Source organism: Nuphar pumila, chromosome 6, assembly GCF_984573655.1.
Source record: "Nuphar pumila chromosome 6, dmNupPumi1.hap1.1, whole genome shotgun sequence".
In the NCBI taxonomy this organism is placed as follows: domain Eukaryota; kingdom Viridiplantae; phylum Streptophyta; class Magnoliopsida; order Nymphaeales; family Nymphaeaceae; genus Nuphar; species Nuphar pumila.
Window position 1 is genome coordinate 103,981,938 of NC_143254.1, and position 21,772 is coordinate 104,003,709.

Consider the following 21,772-nt stretch of genomic DNA (forward strand, 5'->3'; position numbering starts at 1 on the left):
TGGATGAAAAAAAGGTGTTTTGAAACTCAAAAATTTATGAAAACTGTAGACCATTGATTTTTGAAACCTTATAAAAACCCGTTCATGCATTAGAACCAAATGCTCTAGTAAGTGATTCCTGTAAAAACAAGCATATAGATCACATTTGTAAGGTCCGTCGAAAAAACACCAAAAATTTAATAGCATGTTTCATCCTGTGTTGTAGGTTTCCATTCCCCCCTCCTCTCTCTCTATATATAAATATAATGAACTTTTATACAAAATCTAATAAATGAACTATAATAGTTCGATCGTGCTCTTTTTATGACGAGGAACCCTTGCCTGAGGAAAACCCCGGGTTGGCCCTCACAACCGTCGTTTGATCATGTTTTGATCGGACGACTGTAGTTGTCCTCTTAAATATACTCCCTTTCCCCCCTTTCCAGCCTTAAACGCTCTCTCTCTCCGGCCTCCCTTCTCTGGCGATCAGACGACCATTGGCAACGACGATCAGCCCATCGCCGGCGACGGTGGCCCAACCTCTCTCCCTCTCTCACCCCCTTCTCCCTTCTACGGTGATCAGACCCAGACGACCATTGGCGATGGCGACGACTATCAGCCCTTCTCTGCCTATCGAGCTGACTATCCTGTCGAGCTCCATGATCTGGCACCCACCCTGCGGAGCTCACCCTCTTGCTGAGCACCCTATTCGTCTAATTGGCCACCTTGCGGAGCTCAGGCGACATCTTCCCCATTTGTTTTTCCTATGTCGGATCAGGCGATACATCCCGTGTCGGGTGGAGTTGGGGTACCGCCCAAGAGTGAGGAGATGAGGCTGCAACGTGAGAGTGGTGGGCGCCGGAGGAAGTTTCAGCCCATCGCCGGAGTTGGCGTACCTTCTGAGGGAGAGTGAGGAGAGGAGGGAGGGTGAAGTGTGAGAGTGGCGGCCGCCAAAGGGTTGGAGTACCACCGGAGGGAGGCTGTGCCCTCGCTGGAGGCATGGGATACCACTGGAGGGATGCTGCAACGTGAGGGAGAGGGGGTAGAGGAGACACAATAAGGGAGAAGAGAGAATGGGCAAGGGCAAGCATTGAGAGAGTGTTTATTAAGGGGGTGATTATGGACCTTTAGCATATGTTGTATGGAATCCTCCAACCTTATAGATGATTGATTTACTAGAAATCGATCATGCATTTTGGATAAAAAAAATGGTATTTAGAGCCTAAAAATTTTATGAAAATTATAAGTGGTTGATTTTTTAAACCTTATATAAACATATGCATGCATGACAATCAAATGCTCCAAAAAATGATTCTTATAAAAACAAGCATACAGATGACCTGTAGGTTAAAATTTAAAAAAAAAAACACTAGAAATCACCGTGCCCATTTTACAGGTTTCCGTTTTCATATATATATATATATATATATATATATATATATATATATATATATATATATATATATATATATATATATATATAATGCCTTGATGCATTAAATTGGTGCGTGCGGGCACACACACATACAACTGGAACGTGGTTAGGACCTGTTATTTGGGAAATCATGGGGCAGAAGGAACTTCAGGGCCCTGTTGCATGTATGGACGAAGCATACGCATATGCTAGCAAAGCAAGCATGTGCACACGTCAATAGTACATAAATAAAAGACAATACAACAATCGAATATAATTAACGAACGATAACAAGGTCACAGTTGAACACTGCAATCAAAGTTTCACGATTTCTTGGACATATTTACAGCCACAGGAACAGAGAACAGGGGGCCCATAAAAGAAGTCTTACCGTAGAGCGGACGAAAGTTCAAAGGCTTAGAATGAGAGTGGTGGGTCATCAGATTCAAATCACATCAATCTCATCAAGACTGAGCCAATCATTTGATTCTGTGCTCTCTTCAGCCCTCCCTGGATGGTTTTCACCATCGCCTTTATCCTTACTCGAGAGAGGCTTGAGATCTAATGGGCGGCTGCTGGGAGTGGAGCGACCGTCCTCTGCTGCATCATCGCTAGGGGTTTCACTAAGTTGGACCCATCCTCTAGATCCATCAGCAGACGAATCAGAAGCATCCTTAGCCTTGGAGCTTGTTGGTACACAGTTAACATCATCGTCCTCCAGATCGCTGAATGACACATCCTCCTCGTTCACCAATGCAGTCGCCATGTTTCCAGAGCCACTAATTTCTGCACTCTCCTCTAACCACGCATCTCCATCTTCCTCGAAAGTCTCACTTGAAACTTGCACCGTTCGTGTCAATACATTCTTATTTTGTATGAATGATTCTTCATCTATGACTGATTTATCAACAATTCTCAACTCATTCGTTGCAGACAATTTTTCACTTTCAGTATCCACATCTAAATTTTTAGCTGGCTCCAGAGATGCATTCTTAAATGAAGATTCCATTTCAGACACTGGAACACGTTCCTGGGGAAGCAATTTAGGGTCTTGAGCATAGGCTGAACTTTCAGTCCTGACACTACCTGTCTTTGTGCGGGTCTGCAACTCCTGCAACATACTTCTAGCCTGAACAATCTGCATAAAAATAGGTGAAGTAGCGAAGCGATAAGTCATGGTTTGAGCAGAATGTTGGCTTAAAAAGCCCAAAGCCCAAACTGGTCATGACTAGGGACAATAAATTCACAAAGTTTAGTAAATGCAAAATGCCATATTTGATAGCCTAAAAGAAACCATAATGATTATTCTCCTGAAAGTATTGAATCCCCTGTATCATTTAGGAAGAATGGGTCATCATGATTGTCCAAAACAATAAGAAGCTAAGAACATATTTCTCTTGAGAAGAACCTTTAATGATGACAATGATTTGTTATATTGCACATAATGATCTCACCTACAGATGGGCTTGGCACAAGTATGATGTTCAATTTAGATCCCAAAATACCTTTGCTTTCTACTAAAAATATAATAAATAATAATAGAACTATTTATGATAATTCAATATTCAATAACAAATTAAATTAAGAAATGTCATATAATGATACAGATGTGCATACAAGCTATATAAATATAGACATACATGCAAGTTGTACTAAATGAGTCATCTTTGACTCCGACTAGAAGTTTTTTTTCATTCTTTGAAATGCCTTAAATCAAACCAGGCCATGGATATTTTCATATTAAGATTTGAACCAGATTTAGACATAAAACCAACATAGCAGATATCCAGTACATCATCAGAAGTGGATTGATTCTACATTGGATCTGACTAGATCCTAGTCAACTAAAGGTGGTGGTTGGTCCAATAATTTGTATTGCTTTTCTTCTAATAAATGTCAATCTTTCATCTCACAAAGAACATGGTGGTTCCACCAAGTAATTGCTTCTGGTTTGTAAAATCCTTGAGGTTCTTCCTGCCCATTGGGAGTACAACCAGCTTTGACCTTCCGGCAAGGGATGCCCCATGTGGGTTTGAATCGTGGTCATCTCATGTTAGGTGACAAACCGTGGTTGCTCCAACCAGGAAGTGGAGCCCTTGTGCGCACGTACATCTATATCCTTCCGACACACTGGTATTTTTTTTTCAACATTCTCTGAATTTTAACAGGTATGACTTGCAGAGCTAAGATAAATATTTAACACTACAAAGCTGACTGCGAATCTTGATGAGAGAAGATGAAGAGAAAGAGGGGCGGATAGGATTGGAACAAGAATCAACCAGCCTTGTCCTGGTCGTGCACTTTATTATTTATATTAGTAGGCTTCTGGTAAATTTCAGAAATACCTTTGATGCTAGTATATGTTATTGTCACGAAACACTAAAAGAAAAGATAATGTCACAAAGTGACTAGGAAATGCACAAGCACACAAGCAATACGCCACTAATGGGCAAGAATACAACAAGTCACAAAGTGTCAACAAACATAAAAATAAGAAAGAAAGCTAAAAAATATAACTTTTATAGAGAAAACAATTACATGGCGCAAAGCCCCTTATTTATACACAAGAGAAGACCCAAGGAGGCGCTCCCATAGGAACGTTGGAGCCCCTCCAATGGTCATAACTTCCAATGGTCATAATTATGACCGTTGGAGGGGTCCAACGTTCATATGGTGGGCCTCTCCAATGATGTAAAAAAAAAGGAATAAAAAAAAGGAGAAAGCATATTCCAAATGAATATGCGTGAAATATGTAAAAAGACTATTTTACCCTTAGTGGGTATTATATATGTATAGGTGTCACCCTATATATGTATATAGATATATATGTAAATATAATTTAACACCCCCCTCAAACACACAGAGAGATCACCGAGAGTTTTCTGAGGAGAAAGTAGAAGCGAGGCGATGCCAATGCTTTGGTGAAAAAGTCTGCTAGCTGATACTCTGAAGTAACATAGGGTAGTTGAATGATATCCCGTAAGAATTCATCTCGAACAGAGTGGGAATCCATCTCTATGTACTTTGTCCGTTCATAGAAGGTGTGGTTGCTAGCAGTGTAGATACTAGATAGCACTCTTGTTGTTGCAACACAACTTCGAAGAAGTAGAAAAAAGAACGCCCATATCTTTGAACAAACTTTTCAACCAGACATGTTCAGTGGTAGTGGTGGCCATCGCTCTATACTCAGCCTCTGTGAAAGAAATAAAAACTTTTTGTTGTTTCTTACATCTCAAAGAAATTAATGATTTTTCAAGAAAAACACAATAACCTATTGTAGAAATACGATCATCGAGGTTACCCCCCAATCAGAGTCATATAAGCAAGTAAATTAGGAGATGAAGAGGAGGATAAAAATAGTTCTTTTGTTATGGTTCTTTTTAAATATTTGATAATTCTTATAACCGCCGCCATGTGAATCGAAGTAGGAGCAGTCTGAAATTGACTTGCACTGTGAACAACATGAGTAATATCTGGCCTGATAATAGACAAATATGTTAGTGAACCAATCAACTGACGATAAGAAGTAGGATCTGCTAAAGGAGTTCCATCATTGACTCTCATCTTGGCGTTGATTACTTCTAAAGTCTCCACTTTCTTTTCGTTAGTTAATCCAAACTGAGCAATAATGTCTGATGCAAGCTTAATATGAGATAGAAGCTATCCCCTAGGGTAATATGCAACTTCAATCCCTAAAAAATACTTTAGAAAACCAAGGTTAGACATATCAAAATGTTCTTTGAGAATATTTTTAATAAGCTCAATGCCTTTTTTATCATTTCTAGTGATGATCATATCATCAACATATAACAATAAGATAGTTATCTGATCTCCTGTAGTCTTAACAAATAAAACAGTATCAGTATAACAAGAGGAAAAACCATTAGCAAAAACAACTTTGCTAAAAAGATCATACCAAGCTTTTAGAGCTTGTTTGAGACCATAAAGAGCATTGTTAAGTTTTAGAATATTTTCTTTACTAATCTCAAGACCCGATGGAGGATCCATAAACACTTCTTCACAAAGACTTTCATTTAAAAAAGCATTTTTAACATCAAATTGATAGATAGGCCATTGTTTAATAGATGCTAAAGCGATCAAGGTTCGTACACTAGTCATCTTAGCTACCAGGGCAAAAGTTTCTTCATAATCGATTTCATATTCTCGGGCGTATCCTTTAGCAACTAACCTAGCTTTGTATCTTTCTAATGTTTCATCGCTCTTAATTTTGACCTTATATACTCATCTACATCCAATAGCCTTTTTTCCTAATGGTTGACTTACAATGGTCTAAGTATTGGCCTTGTTAAGAGCTTTTAGTTCAAGTCTCATAGCTTCAATCCAATGTGGATGCTGCTTAGCCTCTTTAAAATTGGAAAGCTCATGATAGGAATGTATCATCATTAGACAAGTTCTATATCTTGGAGAAAAAAAATCATATGACACAAATTTTTAAAGAGGTCTACTATTCTTAGAGGATCGCCTAAGTTGGGTTTCTTCATCTTGATCTTCAAAGAGATGTCATGAGAGTATCTATCGAAAGCACTTTGATGTTCATTTCCCTCATGCCGAGTATATACATGAATATCATTAGAATCTTCATTGTAAGAATCATCAATTGTACGCGACAAATCATCATTTTGATGTGAATTGTCATTACAAGTATAATCACAAATTAAATCACTTTTAGACTTAGTTCTAAGTAATAAGTCGAATAGAAAAAAGTAATCAATCTCTTCTTTAGATTTTTGAATTTCAAAACCAAAGGTTACATTTCTTGAGACATAAAGTTTATTGTTTTGTACATCATAACACCTATAACCTCTTTTATTTTCACTGCAATCAATAAAAGTACATTTAAGAGCTTTTGGTGATAATTTATCTTGTCCTTGAAAAAGGACAAAGCACTTATAACAAAAAACTCTCAATCTTTTAAAATCCGAAGATATTTTGAACAATTTCTCAAAAGGGAAAACATTTTTTAAAGAGGAGAAAGGCATACGATTTATGAGATAAGTTGCGGTAAGAATAGTTTCGGCCCAAAAAAAATTTGGAACATTTTTAGAAACAAGAAGTGTCATTGTTGTTTCAATAAGATGCCTATGTTTCCTCTCGGCAAAACCATTTTGTTGAGGAGTTTTTGGACAAGATCTTTGATGTATAACGTCGTTTAATTTAAGAAAATTTTGAAATTCTTTTGACATGTATTCGCCTCCAGAATCGGATCTAAAAATAGCTATGTTGTTTTGAAATTGATTTTGAATAAGAATGTAAAATTCTTTAAATTGGAGAAGACATCGGATTTGTCTTTAATAAAATACACCCATGTGTATCTAGTAAAGTCATCAATAAAGACAATATAATAAGAATAACCTCCTTTAAACATAACGGGTGTCGGTCTCCATATATCAGAATGCACTAATTCAAATAGTCTTTTGGAAACAAAATTACTATGTGAATACGGCAGCGAATGCATTTTTTCAACAATACAATCATTGCAAGTAAATGTTTTTCATTAAAAAAAAATTCAAAAATGGAAAAAGATATAACTTGGAAATACTACGATGTCCAAGACTTTTGTGCCAAGTCTAAATATCTTTAGATTGAACATGATTACAAAAAGATTTGGATGACAAAGACAAAAAATCTATGTAATATAGATTTCCTCATATATGGCCTTGCTCAATCCGCTTATCGGATCGAAGATCCTGCACATAGCAATGGGTTGATGAAAAAGAGACACTACATCCAAAATTAGTGATTTGAGAGACCGAAAAAAAAATTAAATTAAGTTTTGGAATGATTGATGGAGATGTAAATCATAGGATAAAGGTTGGGTGGATGAAATGGAAGAGTGCAACTGGAGTGTTGTGCGATCGTAGAATGCCATTGCGGTTGAAGGGAAAGTTTTATAGGACGACTATTAGGCCCGCTTTACTATATAGTACGGAATGTTGGGCTGCCAAGAGACATCATATTCAAAAAATGAGTGTAGCTGAGATGCGTATGCTGAGATGGATGTGTGGAAATACAATAAAAGATAAGATTCAGAACGAGAAGATACGTAAGAAGGTAGGCGTTGCACCCATTGAAAATAAGATGAGAGAGAATCGTTTACGGTGGTTTGGACATATTCGACGAAGGCCTAATGATGCTCCAGTTAGAAGGATGGAGAAATGAGAAAATATATTAATTAAAAGAGGTCGGGGTAGGCCTAGGAAGACATGGATGGAGGTGCTAAGAAAGGATATGAATGCTTTGAACCTCACCGAGGACATGGCATTGGATAGAAATGAATGGAGGAGAAGAATTCATGTGGAAGACCCATAATGATTTTCTTTGTTGGTTCATATCGCCGACCCCAATTGTTTTGGGATGAAGGCGTAGTTGTTGTTGAAGTTTTGGAATGATTCTAATTTTTGGAACATAAAATTCTTTGTTTTGACCATAAACTTTTTCAAGGTTTCTCATTCTTTCAACATCTAATGATGTTCAATCGGTTGTGAAAACAAAGGATTTAAAAGTATTGAGACTTAGTTTTGACAAAAGATATGCATTCAGAGACATGTGGAAAGAGGCACCCGAATCAAGAATCCAAGCAGACATACCTGGAATTGATGAGATCGCGGCACCGAAGGTGGAAGGTGTGGAAGAATTGATTCTCATGAATTGTTGGAGAGTTTTTGTAAGTTGCGCAAAGGAGTCTTTTATATCTCCATCTCTCTTTGATTCTTCACTTGAATTGCTTGGACACTCTCCAACGAAAGCCACCTTTCTTTTAAGCTTAGGACAATTCGGTCGAAGATCACCTGGTTCATTACAATGATAACAAATAATTTTTCTTCCACCATCATTGTTATTTTTTCAAAAATGAGGTGGTTTATATGTCCTTATATTGTTTCTCGGTCTTGATACCGCATGAACCTCATCAATATCTTTCTTTAAAGCCAAACAAGTTTCTTCTTGGCACAAATCGGCTAAAATTTCACTAAGAGGGATAAAAGCCCTGTGAAGAAAGGACCCTCTTAATTGTTTAAATTCGGGACGAAGCCCATGAATAAATTGAAAAAAAACTTTATTTTCATTTGTGCTTGCCTCATATCAATAGCACTTCCTTCCCATTGTGGCTCAAGAAGGGAAAGTTCATTCCATAATGAGGATATAGCGCTATAGTAGTCTCTAATGCTCATGTCCCCTTGCTTAGTTTCTCTTATTTTTCTTGCAAAAAGAAATGCCTAGCAAGGTCTTTTTGAGTGTACACACCTTTTATAAAAAACCAAGCTTCATTTGCCTTCTTGAATTTTGCAAGATTGACACATATTTTGAGCTCCACATTGTTCATGAACCATGTCAATATCTTGGCATGCCCGCTTTCCCAATCTTCTATTTTAGATTGATATTCTTGAATAGTTTTGGCCTTCTCTTCTTCATTCAAGGCCTTTTCTTCATTTCCCTCCTTTGTAAGCTTTAATTGTGGTTCCACATACATAATCCCAAAGTCCTTTACTTTTAAGATTATTTTCCATGGCGGCCGCCCACATCCTATAATTTTTTATTTAATTTGAATGAAAGATTTGAATCTTTATCGGTCATTTTGAAGGAGTTTGATGAAGAGCAAAAAAAAGAGTGATGCTTAAAAAAATTTACTCAAACGTGAGTAAGAGTACTCCAATGGTACTTTCACAACCAAGGCTCGGATACCATGTCACAAAACATTAAAGAGAAAAGATAATGTCACAAAGTGACTAGGAAATGCACTAGCACACAAACAATAGGCCACTAATGGGCAAGAATACAACAAGCCACAAAGTGGCAACAAACATAAAAATGAGAGAGAGCTAGGAATTTTTATAGAGAAAACTCCAAGAAGCTTAACAATTACATGGGGCAAAGCCCTTTATTTATACACAAGAGAGGACCCAAGGAGGGGCTCCCATAGGAACGTTGGAGCCCCTCCAATGATGTAAAAAAATAAAATAAAAAAAATAAAAAAGGAAATTGAAAAGGAATAAAAAAAGGAAAAGGCATATTCCAAATGAATATGCATGGAATATATAAAAAGACTATTTTACCCCTAGTGGGTATTACAAAATGTATATATATATATATATATAATATATGTATAGGTGTCTCTATACATGTAATATAATTTAACAGTTGTGTGTATGAAACCATACCATGATCCAAGTATATTGTAGGTTTATTATGATAATAATACAATATATTCTAAACAGTGTTATCAACAACGCACCTTCAGGTGCAAAAGGCACGCCTCGCCTTGAGGCGCGGCCCTATGTGCCTCAAGGTGCAAAAAAAAAATTTGTTTTTTTTTATAACAAGATTTTTGAGACATGATCAACAAGATTTTGGTAGGTTAATCTCATATATTTTCCAGTCATTTCAGTTATGTAATCAGTTTCTTAGTATATTACTATATTTTAACTTTTGTTGGTTAATCTCATATATTTTTCAGTTATTTCAGTTATGTAATTAGTTTCTTAATATATTTTAACTTTTGTTGGTTAATCTCATATATTTTCCAGTTATATAATCAGTTTTTTAGTTACTTTTATATGTTAATCTTATATTTGTTAGAATAATCTCATATATTTTAATTTTTATAGGTTAATCTCATATATTTTCCAGTTATTTCAGTTATGTAATCAGTTTCTTAGTATATTTTAACTTTTGTTGGTTAATATCATATATTTTCCAGTTATGCAATCAGTTTTTAGTTACTTTTATATGCTAATCTCATATATTTTAACTTTTGTAGGCTAATCTCACTCATATATTTTCCAGTTATGTAATCAGTTTTTAGTTACTTTTATATGTTAATCTCATATATTTTAACTTTTGTAGGTTAATCTCATATATTTTCCAGTTATTTCAGTTATGTAATCCGTTTCTTAGTATATTTTAACTTTTGTTGGTTAATCTCATATATTTTCCAGTTATCTAATCAGTTTTTTAGTTACTTTTATATGTTAATCTCATATTTTTTAGAATAATCTCATACATTTTAACTTTTATTGGTTAATCTCATATATTTTCCAGTTATGTAATCAGTTTCTTAGTATATTTTATCTTTTGTTGGTTAATCTCATATATTTTTCAGTTATGTAATCATTTTTTTAGTTACTTTTATATGTTAATCTCATATTTTTAGAATAATCTCATATATTTTAACTTTTGTAGGTTAATCTCATATATTTTCCAGTTATTTCAGTTATGTAATCAGTTTTTTAGTATATTTTAACTTTTGTTGGTTAATCTCATATATTTTTCAGTTACGTAATCAGGTTTTTAGTTACTTTTATATGTTAATCTCATATTTTTTAAAATAATCTCATATATTTCAACTTTTGTTGGTTAATCTCATATATTTTCCAGTTATGTAATCGGTTTTTTAGTATATTTTATCTTTTGTTGGTTAATCTCATATATTTTTCGGTTATGTAATCATTTTTTTAGTTACATTTATATGTTCATCTCATATTTTTTAGAATAATCTCATATATTTTAACTTTTGTAGGTTAATCTCATATATTTTTCAGTTATTTCAGTTATGTAATCAGTTTCTTAGTATATTTTAACTTTTTTTGGTTAATCTCATATATTTTCCAGTTATGTAATCAGTTTTTAGTTACTTTTATATGTTAATCTCATATTTTTTAGTACTTATTTGAGATTTTCTATTTCTTATTGGTTGTTATTTCATCAATAAAGCATTTCTTTATTTATTTATATTTTTAGATATTTTTTTATAATTTTTTTAAAGTTTTCAAAAAAAATATTTGAGGCTTACTCCTCACCTCGGTTTTTGGTGGAGCGCCTCGCTACGCCTCAACGCTTTTCACAACACTGGTTCTAAACACATCTGGTCTAACAGTCCTCAAGCTTTACATGGTAAGGACCATGTACAACTTGTTCTTCAATTCCCAATGCCGTGATAAATAACTTTTTCACTTAATGCTTGTCAAAGATAAACTGTCTTAATCGTCTAATCATATACTTTTTCAGGATCAAAATGCTTGTCCAACTCCATATGCTTCACCTTACCATGATAGATTAGGTTAACTGAAATAACAACTGTAATTGTCTCAATCAATGTTTTCAGAATCAGTTTCCGAATCAAATAGGGTTTCCAAAAAAAGCCCGGATTGGTGAGAATTGGATCCAAGTGAATTGGTATATTTAAACAAATGATTTTTTTTTCAGAAGAATCAGAAAGAAAAACATTGTATATATAGGCCGATTCAGACCAAATTCAAACTGATACAGATGAATCTGATGATTCAGTAGGGACCTGAATAGAATTGGAAAAGGGCAGATTCATTCGAATTGGCTGATTCGGCCAGTTCAATCCAATTTAGATAAGCTGGTCTCAATACAAGATAGAGTAGGTAATCAGCTAAACAGGTGCAGTAAGAAGATCTTGCAGTCAAGAAATGTCAGTTGTATGGCTGCTGTCCTATACTCTGCCAAAATGTGTGATCATGCAACTATATGTTTTTTTATACTTCAAGAAACTAAGTGAGAGCCTCAAATGTAAAAAATACCAAATCATGGACTAGAGAATGGCTGGATCACCAGTCTACATCTTAATATGCCACCAATACTCCTATAGAAGGATTAGAAGAAATGGAGGATATTAATCCATATTTGCAAATTCCTTCTATTCACTTGAGGATCCTCTTCACTACTTCAAAAATGACTCTTTCTAGGTGCATGCATATATTGTGCAGATTGATTTACTGTGAAGACAATATCTGAACAACGAGCATGTAAAAGAAAGATACCAGGATGCTATCACTACGCTCATATCCTAACCTGGAACTAATGAACACTACCACAAATAGATTAACAAATCAGAAATTTAATATGTTTGCAGCATATTTATTATAGTTGCAATATAAAGCACATACCTGAGGTGTTGACAAGAGTTCAGCGTCATGCTTACTAAGTCGTGAGTGCAGAAGGACAAAATATATCTTCCAGAAGCATCCCTCACTCATATGGCCAGGGCAAAGTTCGATCCTCAGTGCTGCCAATCTTGGAGCCAAACGTTCAACAGCCAAGGCATGATCTTGCTGGGCATCAGACATCTCAAAATCTGCCAAAGATATGCAATTCATAATGTAAGAATTTTGAGCATAAGACAATATTTTGACAGCATAACACAAGCTCTTAAACCAAAACAGCGACAATGGTAAACTCAACATTGCATTAATGTGGAAAATCAACTTTCAAGTCCTATTCTATGGCTAGATAATTCATTCACTAAAATAAAGTTTCATATTAGCTACCAGTTACAGAGAAGTTAGCCATAGAGCATAATAGTCCAAAGCAGTCACAAACTTTGCAGGACTTGAGAACAAATTAAAAAATAATGTGAAAGAAAGAAACGCTCTGTAGATACATAGCCACACATTATTTAATGGTGGCTCAAAAATAAAATTATTATTCAGTTAACTTAAGGGACCGAACATATATGTTGAATTACTCTATGTAGGGTCATGTTAGTCTGACCAGTACCATATTATTGCAACTTTTGCTATGTAGTTCAGTCCAATAATGGTTGCATTACCAACCCCAGTATACCATCTAAGTAAATATGTGACCCTCAGTCAGTTCTTTCAATTCATGATGGTTATTAAGATTTGCCAGATACTGAAAAGACCAAATATCATATAATGGTTAAGTTGCATAACTTTGCAGATTTGTATACCACAACAATCCCTTTCTTTTTGCAAGATGTATCTACATTTAGAATATGACCAGGATTTCTGGTTATTTAACATGGTATTCAGTATTCTCTCCCAAAAATTGCCATTTTGAATTTTCCCAAGAGATTTGCATTCTTCCTACTTAAGAGTTTCAATATGATCATGATTTCTGGTTATCTAACATGGTATTTTCTCCTAATTTCTCACTGCAGATTTCCCTGAAATTTGCATCTTTCTACTTAAGAGTTATCAACATGAGTGACCTCCGTTGCTTGTTAACCAAAAAATATCAAGGTCCTTTTTTGCTTCTCAAATTCAATCAAGAATCAATGATTAATGGTTATAATAAAGAAACAGGGTGGTAATAGTTTTACAAAGACAGCTATTTTTTTTTCAATGAGAACAGCTAAAGTTAGCAAAATGAAATTATGTATACATTAGTAGTAGTGGAAGTATTCGTTCTGCAGTTTAGCATTACTAATATTAATTTCATAGCAAAAGTAACATAGTTAACAGTATGAAACAAGAACATTCTTAAACTCATACCAACTAGCACAAACACACAGAGACATCTACACGTTCTGAGTGAGAGAGAGAAGAAAGACACAGAGCACCAGAAAACAAATTTCTTTTTGTTTCTAATTTCAATTAGGACCACTCAACGGATTGATTCCTAGCCTGAATCCGAGATCAAATGCCTAGATAGGAAATCACCAAGCAGAACTGAATCACTACCCAGCACTCTAATCATACCAGGGTCCCTTTTGGTTCAAATGATCCTCACACAGTGCATCAGAGTCTCCTCCACTTGGCAACCCATGAAGGGACAAGGTAAACAAGAGTCAGACTATCACAAGCAGAACAAAAAAGAAGACAAAAACAAAATAAAACAAAGTCAAAGAACAGCTAAACGATCAGTCTCTAATTTGGATTTCCCAATCCAGTCAAGATCTGAAACAGCAATTTTTCCTTGGTAAAGAGCCTCATATCACATTATATTTTCCAATGTATCCACATAAGTGGCCCTTTCAGGTGATCAAGGACACCTATATTCTACCCTCTTTGGGGATCAGCCACATGAAAGCAATGATCATGGGATTAGGGCAAGATCCCCAAATAATCTTTGTAGGAAAAAGGGACATGAAAGGAGCCAAAAGTGAATAATAGCAAGAAACAACTGAGAAAATCTTTGATCTAGAGTACCTAAAATGAATTTCTCCTCCTCATCCACTAGATGCCGGGCCAATAACTAGCTCATCAGATGCAACTGCGACTTGAACTCTATTCTCATCGAATTCCTCCTAAGCATGATGCTCAAACTCCATTTCCGAAGTATCACTTATGCCACCTTCACCTTTTACTTTCTTGCTAAAGAAAAGAACTCCTAATTATTCAGAAGCAAGAATCTGATGTCTCAACCATGAGTTTAACTAAAATGTTATGGACCCTTTTCTGCTCCAGGTCTGACCCAGGGAATCCGCCTCAGTTGGATCCGTTCCGCCAGAGGAGCCGCCCATTTAGAGTCCAACTCCAAGTGGGACTCTACCAGATTTATCAGACTTTGCTGGATTTATCAGAGTTCAGCCCAGCCTGAAGTCATACCTAGGCTAGGATCTATGGAAGTTATTCCTTAGGCACACATCTAGGGTGTGAATGTTCCTGTGTAACTTATCTTCTTCTCCTTCTGTATTCTATAAATATGTCTGTATAGTTTAATTTTTCTTCAATGAGATTTATTGAGTGTTCCTCTAAATTTCGTTCATGTTCTTGTGTGTGAGTGCTCATTGAGGGAAAGATTCTACTCCCTCATCCGTCAATCCATTCTCGCTCATCGCCGGCTAGTCGGGAATGTATTTCTCCCTTCCAGCCGTGCCTCCGCTTACCGCCTCGATCCTCATGGCCGCCTGGTGGGGTCCGATATGGGCCAAAGCGAGCAAAGAAACCTTGCACACATTCATTGATGGGTTTGGGGCTGAATTTTCATGGGATTGGGTTATGTATATATGGGTTTGGGACGCAGGAGGTATATTAAATAATGATTGTAAAATGGGAACATGGGGCATTAGTGAGGATAGGGTAGGATGGATTCGTTTATGGGACCAATTAGGTGAGGCCTAAAGAAGGGCTAAGAGGCTATAAATAAGCCCCATGTAATTGGGTAAAGGCATCAATGAAGAATTTGGCTTAGGCCTTGGAGGTAGCTCAGCCTCGAAAGAGCATTCCCTCTCCCTTGCATTCAACACCCTCACTCTTCTCCCTAGATGCGTGTCCTCCTTGGGTTGAGACTACTCGTAGCCTACCCTCGCCGTGCACATTCCCACCTCCCACACACCCATAGCTTGGTCGAGGCCTCTGTTGTCTCCCTTGCCGTGCATCCATCCCATCGCTCTCGTCGTTTCGTCGTGCACACCACCTCCGCGCACACCATTCCACACGAAAGTTCACTCTCGTGCGTGCACACAGCACCCTACATCGACGATGCTCCTCGTTGGCTCCTATCAGAAACTTCAACAACTGCCAAAAATCTTTTTCCAAAAAATCTTTCAAACTTGCCAGCTAATGAAACCCATAAGCTTCTAGTTGTCTCGGCCAAACATTGTGTTGTACGGTAAACCAGAGTGGATGGATTTGTCAAGGAAGAGTTGCTATCCACACTGACTCAACAACATTCCCAAGGTGAAGGCCCCAATCCACAAGAGCATTTGCACGGCCACTAACGCAGAAAGGCAGGATAAGCCAGAAATTTGCAACTTCAGATCAGGACATAAGCAGGAGATCTTGGTCCATACTTGGTATTAAAAAAATTAATGTCATCGTGGAGAATTTGACAGGGACTATATCAGCAGAATCCTGCCAATGTCCTGAGCTACACACAACGGGTTGATGGAAGGAACACAGGCAACTTCAGTGCAGATAGAGGAGGCGGGAATTTGCAAAGAGGACTCGTTTTCCAGTCTGACAGTCCCCAAGTAAGTGATTGTGCAAGTGGGCACAGGAGGACTTGCAGACACCTCTTGTAGTTCTTGCTTCTACAATTCGCTCAATATTCATTATAGAACATATACAGTGTTTAAGGAATCAATCACATAGAACAGTAAACTGGAGGGGGATTAGGGCAATTGTCGGGTATTTTGTCTTCGTTATTCCAGAACCAACCTAGTGAAGCTCGTCTAATCTACAACATTAACTCGGAGAAACCATCGCATAAAGTCAAAATACCCATGTTTTTTTTCGTCCAAACGGATCCTTTTCTCCAGAAACAAACGCTCATCGAAATTCCGCAGTAGGATGAATAGAATACCGGATCCAAAATGAATGCCCATGGAATTTACCGATGCAATCAATGATGGTTCATGCAATTTTCTAGCGGACAACATAACAAAATGATCGGATCAAATCCACAGATAAATGAATTAGGGCGAAAAGAGATCGAAAACGAATAAATGCCAGAAAGACGATCGATCAGGTCTTTTACCATCAGCGTCTTCATCATCGGTAAACAGGGGGAAATCCAGCCAGGTTTCCGGATGCATCGATATGTTCCTCGCGAAGGTCAGGACCTCCTCGGTGACCCCAACCGCCCGGGCTGCCGACTCATCGTCAACGAGTTCCTCCGAGTCGTCCTCATCCACCGTACCGAACGGGAGGAAGCTCGAAGCGAACCTCGAGATCTCGCTGACGGCCTTGTTACTGGAAGCCAGTCTGGAGATCCCGGTCTTGAACCGGCCCCCGATCTCTGATAAATCGCTGCGAATCCCGGCCATCCGCGGCGAATTCCCAGCGGCCGAAGCATCATCGCCGGATTCCTTGCCGGAAGAAGGGGAATCTGGGTCGGAATTGCGAGGAGGAGAGGAGGGAGGATCAGTGGAGGAGGAGGTTGGGGGAGGGGCGAGGAAAGAGGCGACGCCCCAGAGTTGGCGCGTGAAGGATTTGGTGAGCTCGGAGAGATCTTCCTTGACGCCCTTGCCGGTGAGCGAGGAGGAGGAAGAGTCCTCTGGATCGTCGTCCTCCTCCTTCTCGTCGGAGTTGAAGGAGTTCGCCAGAGACCTCGCCAGCCACGCCATGCTCACACTCGCTTGCGAATTACAGAAAGGATGACGGAGCAGCTCATTCCCGTTTGAGTCGCTTTTTTTTTTTTAATGTCCTTGGCAACCGTAGATGCGACGATCATCGTAGATTCGGACCGGAACCGGGATCCCGTGGCGTACGGCATGCATTGATGATAGCGCTGACAAACGGGTCGGATCTATCTGGTTGCCCGATTCAACATGACCCTAATACCGATTACCGAAATCTAGCCGCTCGTGGATCGGCTCATGTTCAGCTCGTAAAGAGCTCGTTCAAACTCAATATGAACAATAGGTATTCATTCAAACTCACATGTGAGAAGGTAGGATCCTTTCAGCATCCACCATCGAAATGTTATCGGGTTGACCCGAATCGAATCTGTAGATCAGGTTTGGCCTATGATTTTTGTTGGATATCCAAGCCGACCGGACTCACCTGAGTGTTTTCTAATATGTTTTATTTGAAAAATATCTTAAATGCTCTCTAAACGGTTCTTGTCAACCTAACATAACCCGTACCCAAACCCAAATGCTTGATATTTAGTCTGGTTCGGTTGCACCCTAATGGGTCAGATACCCAACCTATTGACAACCCTAATTGGTTGGCAGGAGAACAATCCTTTGCTCTCTCGGACAAACGGATCAGGTGTGTACCAAATGTCCAAATCCACTGCCAGTACATTTCTAGACTTGGTAGAGAAAAAACATCCTGAATCTGATTAGGATGCGATAATGTTGAATTTGAATTTGAACTGTATCTGGATCAAGCAGGTGATTCAGATATGATGACAAATATATTAAGTGGTTGGATTTGGATTCGGTTTACTTTCTCTATCTTGCACAAAACAGCCTTGTTAGGTGTATGTCATGTTATAATGAGGAATCTTTGAAGAAATGCAAATAAAAGTAATTACGATTAAAATGTTACTAAGATGTCAATTTTAAATAAAAATGCTAATTACAATATTAAAATGAAGTTTAATGGACATAGAGGTGCAAACGGATCTGGTTTGGTTGGGACCTCCAATCCACTTCTGACACTTTATTTCTGGATATGGATTCTAAAATTAAGATGAAAAGGTACTCGAATCATATTCAGATTATTTTTAGATTCAGATCAATCTCTGATCAATGTTTCCAGCTGGATCTATGTTTGGATCCAGATATGATCCAATCAGTTGCATAAACCCTTAATTTTGGTCATCTTTTACCAGATCCAGCATTATCACACATATGTTGGATCTGGATCCAACTATACATCATCAGATCACATTCAGATCCTAACTTGGATGCAAATCTATTGCACAAAATTCAGAGGAACGGGCAGAATACTGCCCATGTTTGATTCTTCCGCAGCCCTAACTGCACATCGTTTATACGCGCAGCACTGATCCACTAGATGCAGCTTAATATTCAACCAATGATGCTCAGATTAAACCCACCAATGCAAGTCCTACCAAATCAGTTTGGGCGTATACAAAATCTGATTTAGCTGGGTGCTTAGGGATAGGAAATAGGTAGAGCCGCTCATGTTCAGCTCGTAAAGGACTCTTAAAATAGGCTCCGCAAGCTCGATAAAAATAATAGGTATTTAAAAACATATTTTAGATATATTTACATGTGTTTTTTTGTAATCCTATTTCTTTAAGCTATAAACCAATGCATTTTTTTTATAAACAAGCCAGCTGAAACTCGGCTTCCTTAACTTGAACTTATTATGAGCTCGAACTCGGCTGGGCTTGCCACAAGGATGAACCAAGTTTGAACACTTCAAGCTTGCACTACAAGAAAAACGTTGATTAGCGACGAAAATTAGCGACAGAAATAATTTATCACAAATTTGTGACGGATTAGTTAGAGAAAACTAGTCGTCCCTAAAATTGGAATTAGTTGCGAAATTAGCGATGAAAAAATTTTGTCTCAAAATTCATCGCTAATTAGCGATGAAAATATTTTATCTCAAATTCCGTCGCAACTTCACAACGGATAAGCGACAAAATTTTTCCGTCGCTACTTTGTCGTTAATTTGCGATGGCGTTTGAGACATAATATTTTCATCGCTACTTTTCGATATAAAACGTCCAACTAGGGCACAAAATTCTCTCCTCCCCCTACTCTCTCTCCTCCCTCTTCCGCCGATCACCCCCGCGCTGCTCGCCTTCTCCGCCCCTGCTGTTCGGCGACCCAACATCCGACAACTCTCTCTCCCTCCCTTTGTAATTGCTCCCCGCCTGTCCGACCTGCAGCTCGTCGGAGACCTCATCGGCCACCTCCCTCACTTGTTCCCCCCACCAGAAGAAAATAGTAAGTCATCAATATATATATATATATAATGAAATTTATAAGTATTTTTGCATACTTTCTAATTGATTTTTTTATCATTTAACCTTATAGGAAGCCAAAAAAGAAGGTCTTGTGCCTACAAGGATGTGTTTGTTGAAACACATAAACGTAAGGGCATGAGAGAGTTCGTATTAGAGAAGGTGAGAGCAACAACGGTATATATTTATTATATTAATAAATATTGTAATATACAAGTTATCATGAATTATATTATCATAAATATTATAATTCTTAATTATTAATTCACACTGTAATCATTACTTTATAGAAGTTATACGAACAATAGACGGTAGAACGATATGGCGGTGACTCCACTCAGCATTGACCTTTTGATCATGCAACATGGGTGTCTGCAACCGATGAACCCAAAAAAGGTTATGTGTTCGGGTTTGAGACTAATATGAACACCACAACAGTCATTGCCTCCTCTAGCAAAAGCTCTCAGAGTTCTCCCATCGACATCAACTCTCAGCGTCTGATTGACCTTACTATTTCTTGGGATGGTATCTACCAACTTCTTCAAGACACAATGCGTGACTTTTTACATGAAGTCATTCTCAACCTTGTCCATAATGAGTTGTGCAACTTTTTTCGGGACAGAAGAACTCTGTCTGCCTTCAACATGAGCTTTGGTGCCCGTCAAGTATGTATAACGTTTATTTCAATACATATCTAAAGTTTCATGTCATTAGTTTCATGCCGTTAGATTTCAATATGTATAGGCCTATAATATTTCATTATGATTATATTAGTTGAATTTGACTATTCTTTAATATGTGACATTGACACAACCTCAACTCAAAATCTCATGGCCAATTGGCAATGGCTATCAACTCAGAACCTCAACTAATATTTTTAGAGACTCTACATGTACTGATTGTTCGCTTCTGAATTCTGTTAATGTCATTCACTTTATTGTTAGTCTATGTGTCATTCAACCATGTTACTTTGATTGCCTTAGATTAGGTGCATTGCATATAATTTATTTTGTTATATTTTGTTTATCAATATTAATATTTTTGTTTTATTGTAAGATGCCAAAGATGATAAGCGTAAAGGGGCTGATGGAGGCATGGATGGAGAGGCAGATCGAGACAATGAAGATGATGATGCTCTGAATCTTGGCGAGGAGTAGCTTTATGTATTGAATTTATTTTACGTACTTGTTGTTTCAAACAAAACTCTTTGTATATGTTCACTTATAACTAATTAAAACTTGGCGAGAATTATACTGGGTTGTTAAATTTGTTTCACTTATAACTTGTGTTAAATTTGTTTCACCTACTTTATATATGTATTTTTTATGTGTACTTTGTCTTTTATACATAGCTTATATAAATTGTATAACGACAAAATTTTTCTCGATATTTATATTTCAAACAAAAATATTTTATTTTTTTTAAAATTTTGTGACGGATTAGTGACAAAATTTAAAGATAGATATGTATTCATCGTTAAATTTTTGTGACGAACATGTATATACCACAAAACCAAATCAGTGCTTATTTAGCGACAGACTCGCGATGGATCATGACATTCACTAATTCATCTCAAATTAGCAACAAAAGTAGCGAGAGATCAATTTTGTCGCGAATTAGTGACCAAGAAATTACGCCAGACGCTATCCATCACTAAGCCATCGTCAATCCGTCGCTAAACAGTTCACCGATAGACTTATGATGGATTAGCGTCGGATAGCGTTCGTCGCTAATTTGCAGAATTCTTGCAGTGTTGGCTCATTCAATTCATTTAGCAGGTTTATCTGCTTATAAATAGGGGTGCAAATGTGTCGGATCCATTATGGAGTTTTACATATTTTGGCTATTCTGGATCTGAATCCAATCCAAATCCCCACAAACCCTTCCCGGCCTCAACATCCTGTTCATGTGGTTTCCTTATTACCAAGAAAAAAAAAGGTGATTAAAATGAAATGTGTTTGAACCCCTCTAGACCTGATCCTAAACATGGATGAGCCTGCTTAAGCTCAGTGTAATTGATCTAATGAACCCAAAACGAGGATCACGGATCAAGTCTAAGGAATGTTGGATAGAAAAGCGTCCAAGATTCCTTGGGATTCATTCATCTCCAATATGCAATGACATCCATGAACTTTCAAAATAAAAGGCCACCACTTCTGATGATATCCACTTCCTAGATGAATGGTTGCAAATGGATGGTTGTGATTTGTTTAGAGCTTGAAGGTTCTGGTGGGTTTTTGGATGTTCACTTCCAAGGAACCT

At 37.4% G+C, this 21,772-nt stretch overlaps 1 protein-coding gene across 1 annotated transcript; it reads right to left on the bottom strand.

The window, feature by feature from the left end:
• Positions 1-1,642: 1,642 nt before the first annotated feature.
• LOC149835501 (uncharacterized) lies at positions 1,643-17,232 on the bottom strand. Its single transcript, XM_090008545.1, has 3 exons — positions 16,598-17,232; positions 12,322-12,509; positions 1,643-2,531 (listed from the first exon to the last, which is right to left on the bottom strand). Exons 1-3 carry the CDS (start codon positions 17,184-17,186, stop codon positions 1,839-1,841), a joined length of 1,470 nt encoding a protein of 489 aa, XP_089864671.1. The 5' UTR covers positions 17,187-17,232; the 3' UTR covers positions 1,643-1,838.
• Between the last annotated feature and the right edge of the window lie 4,540 nt (positions 17,233-21,772).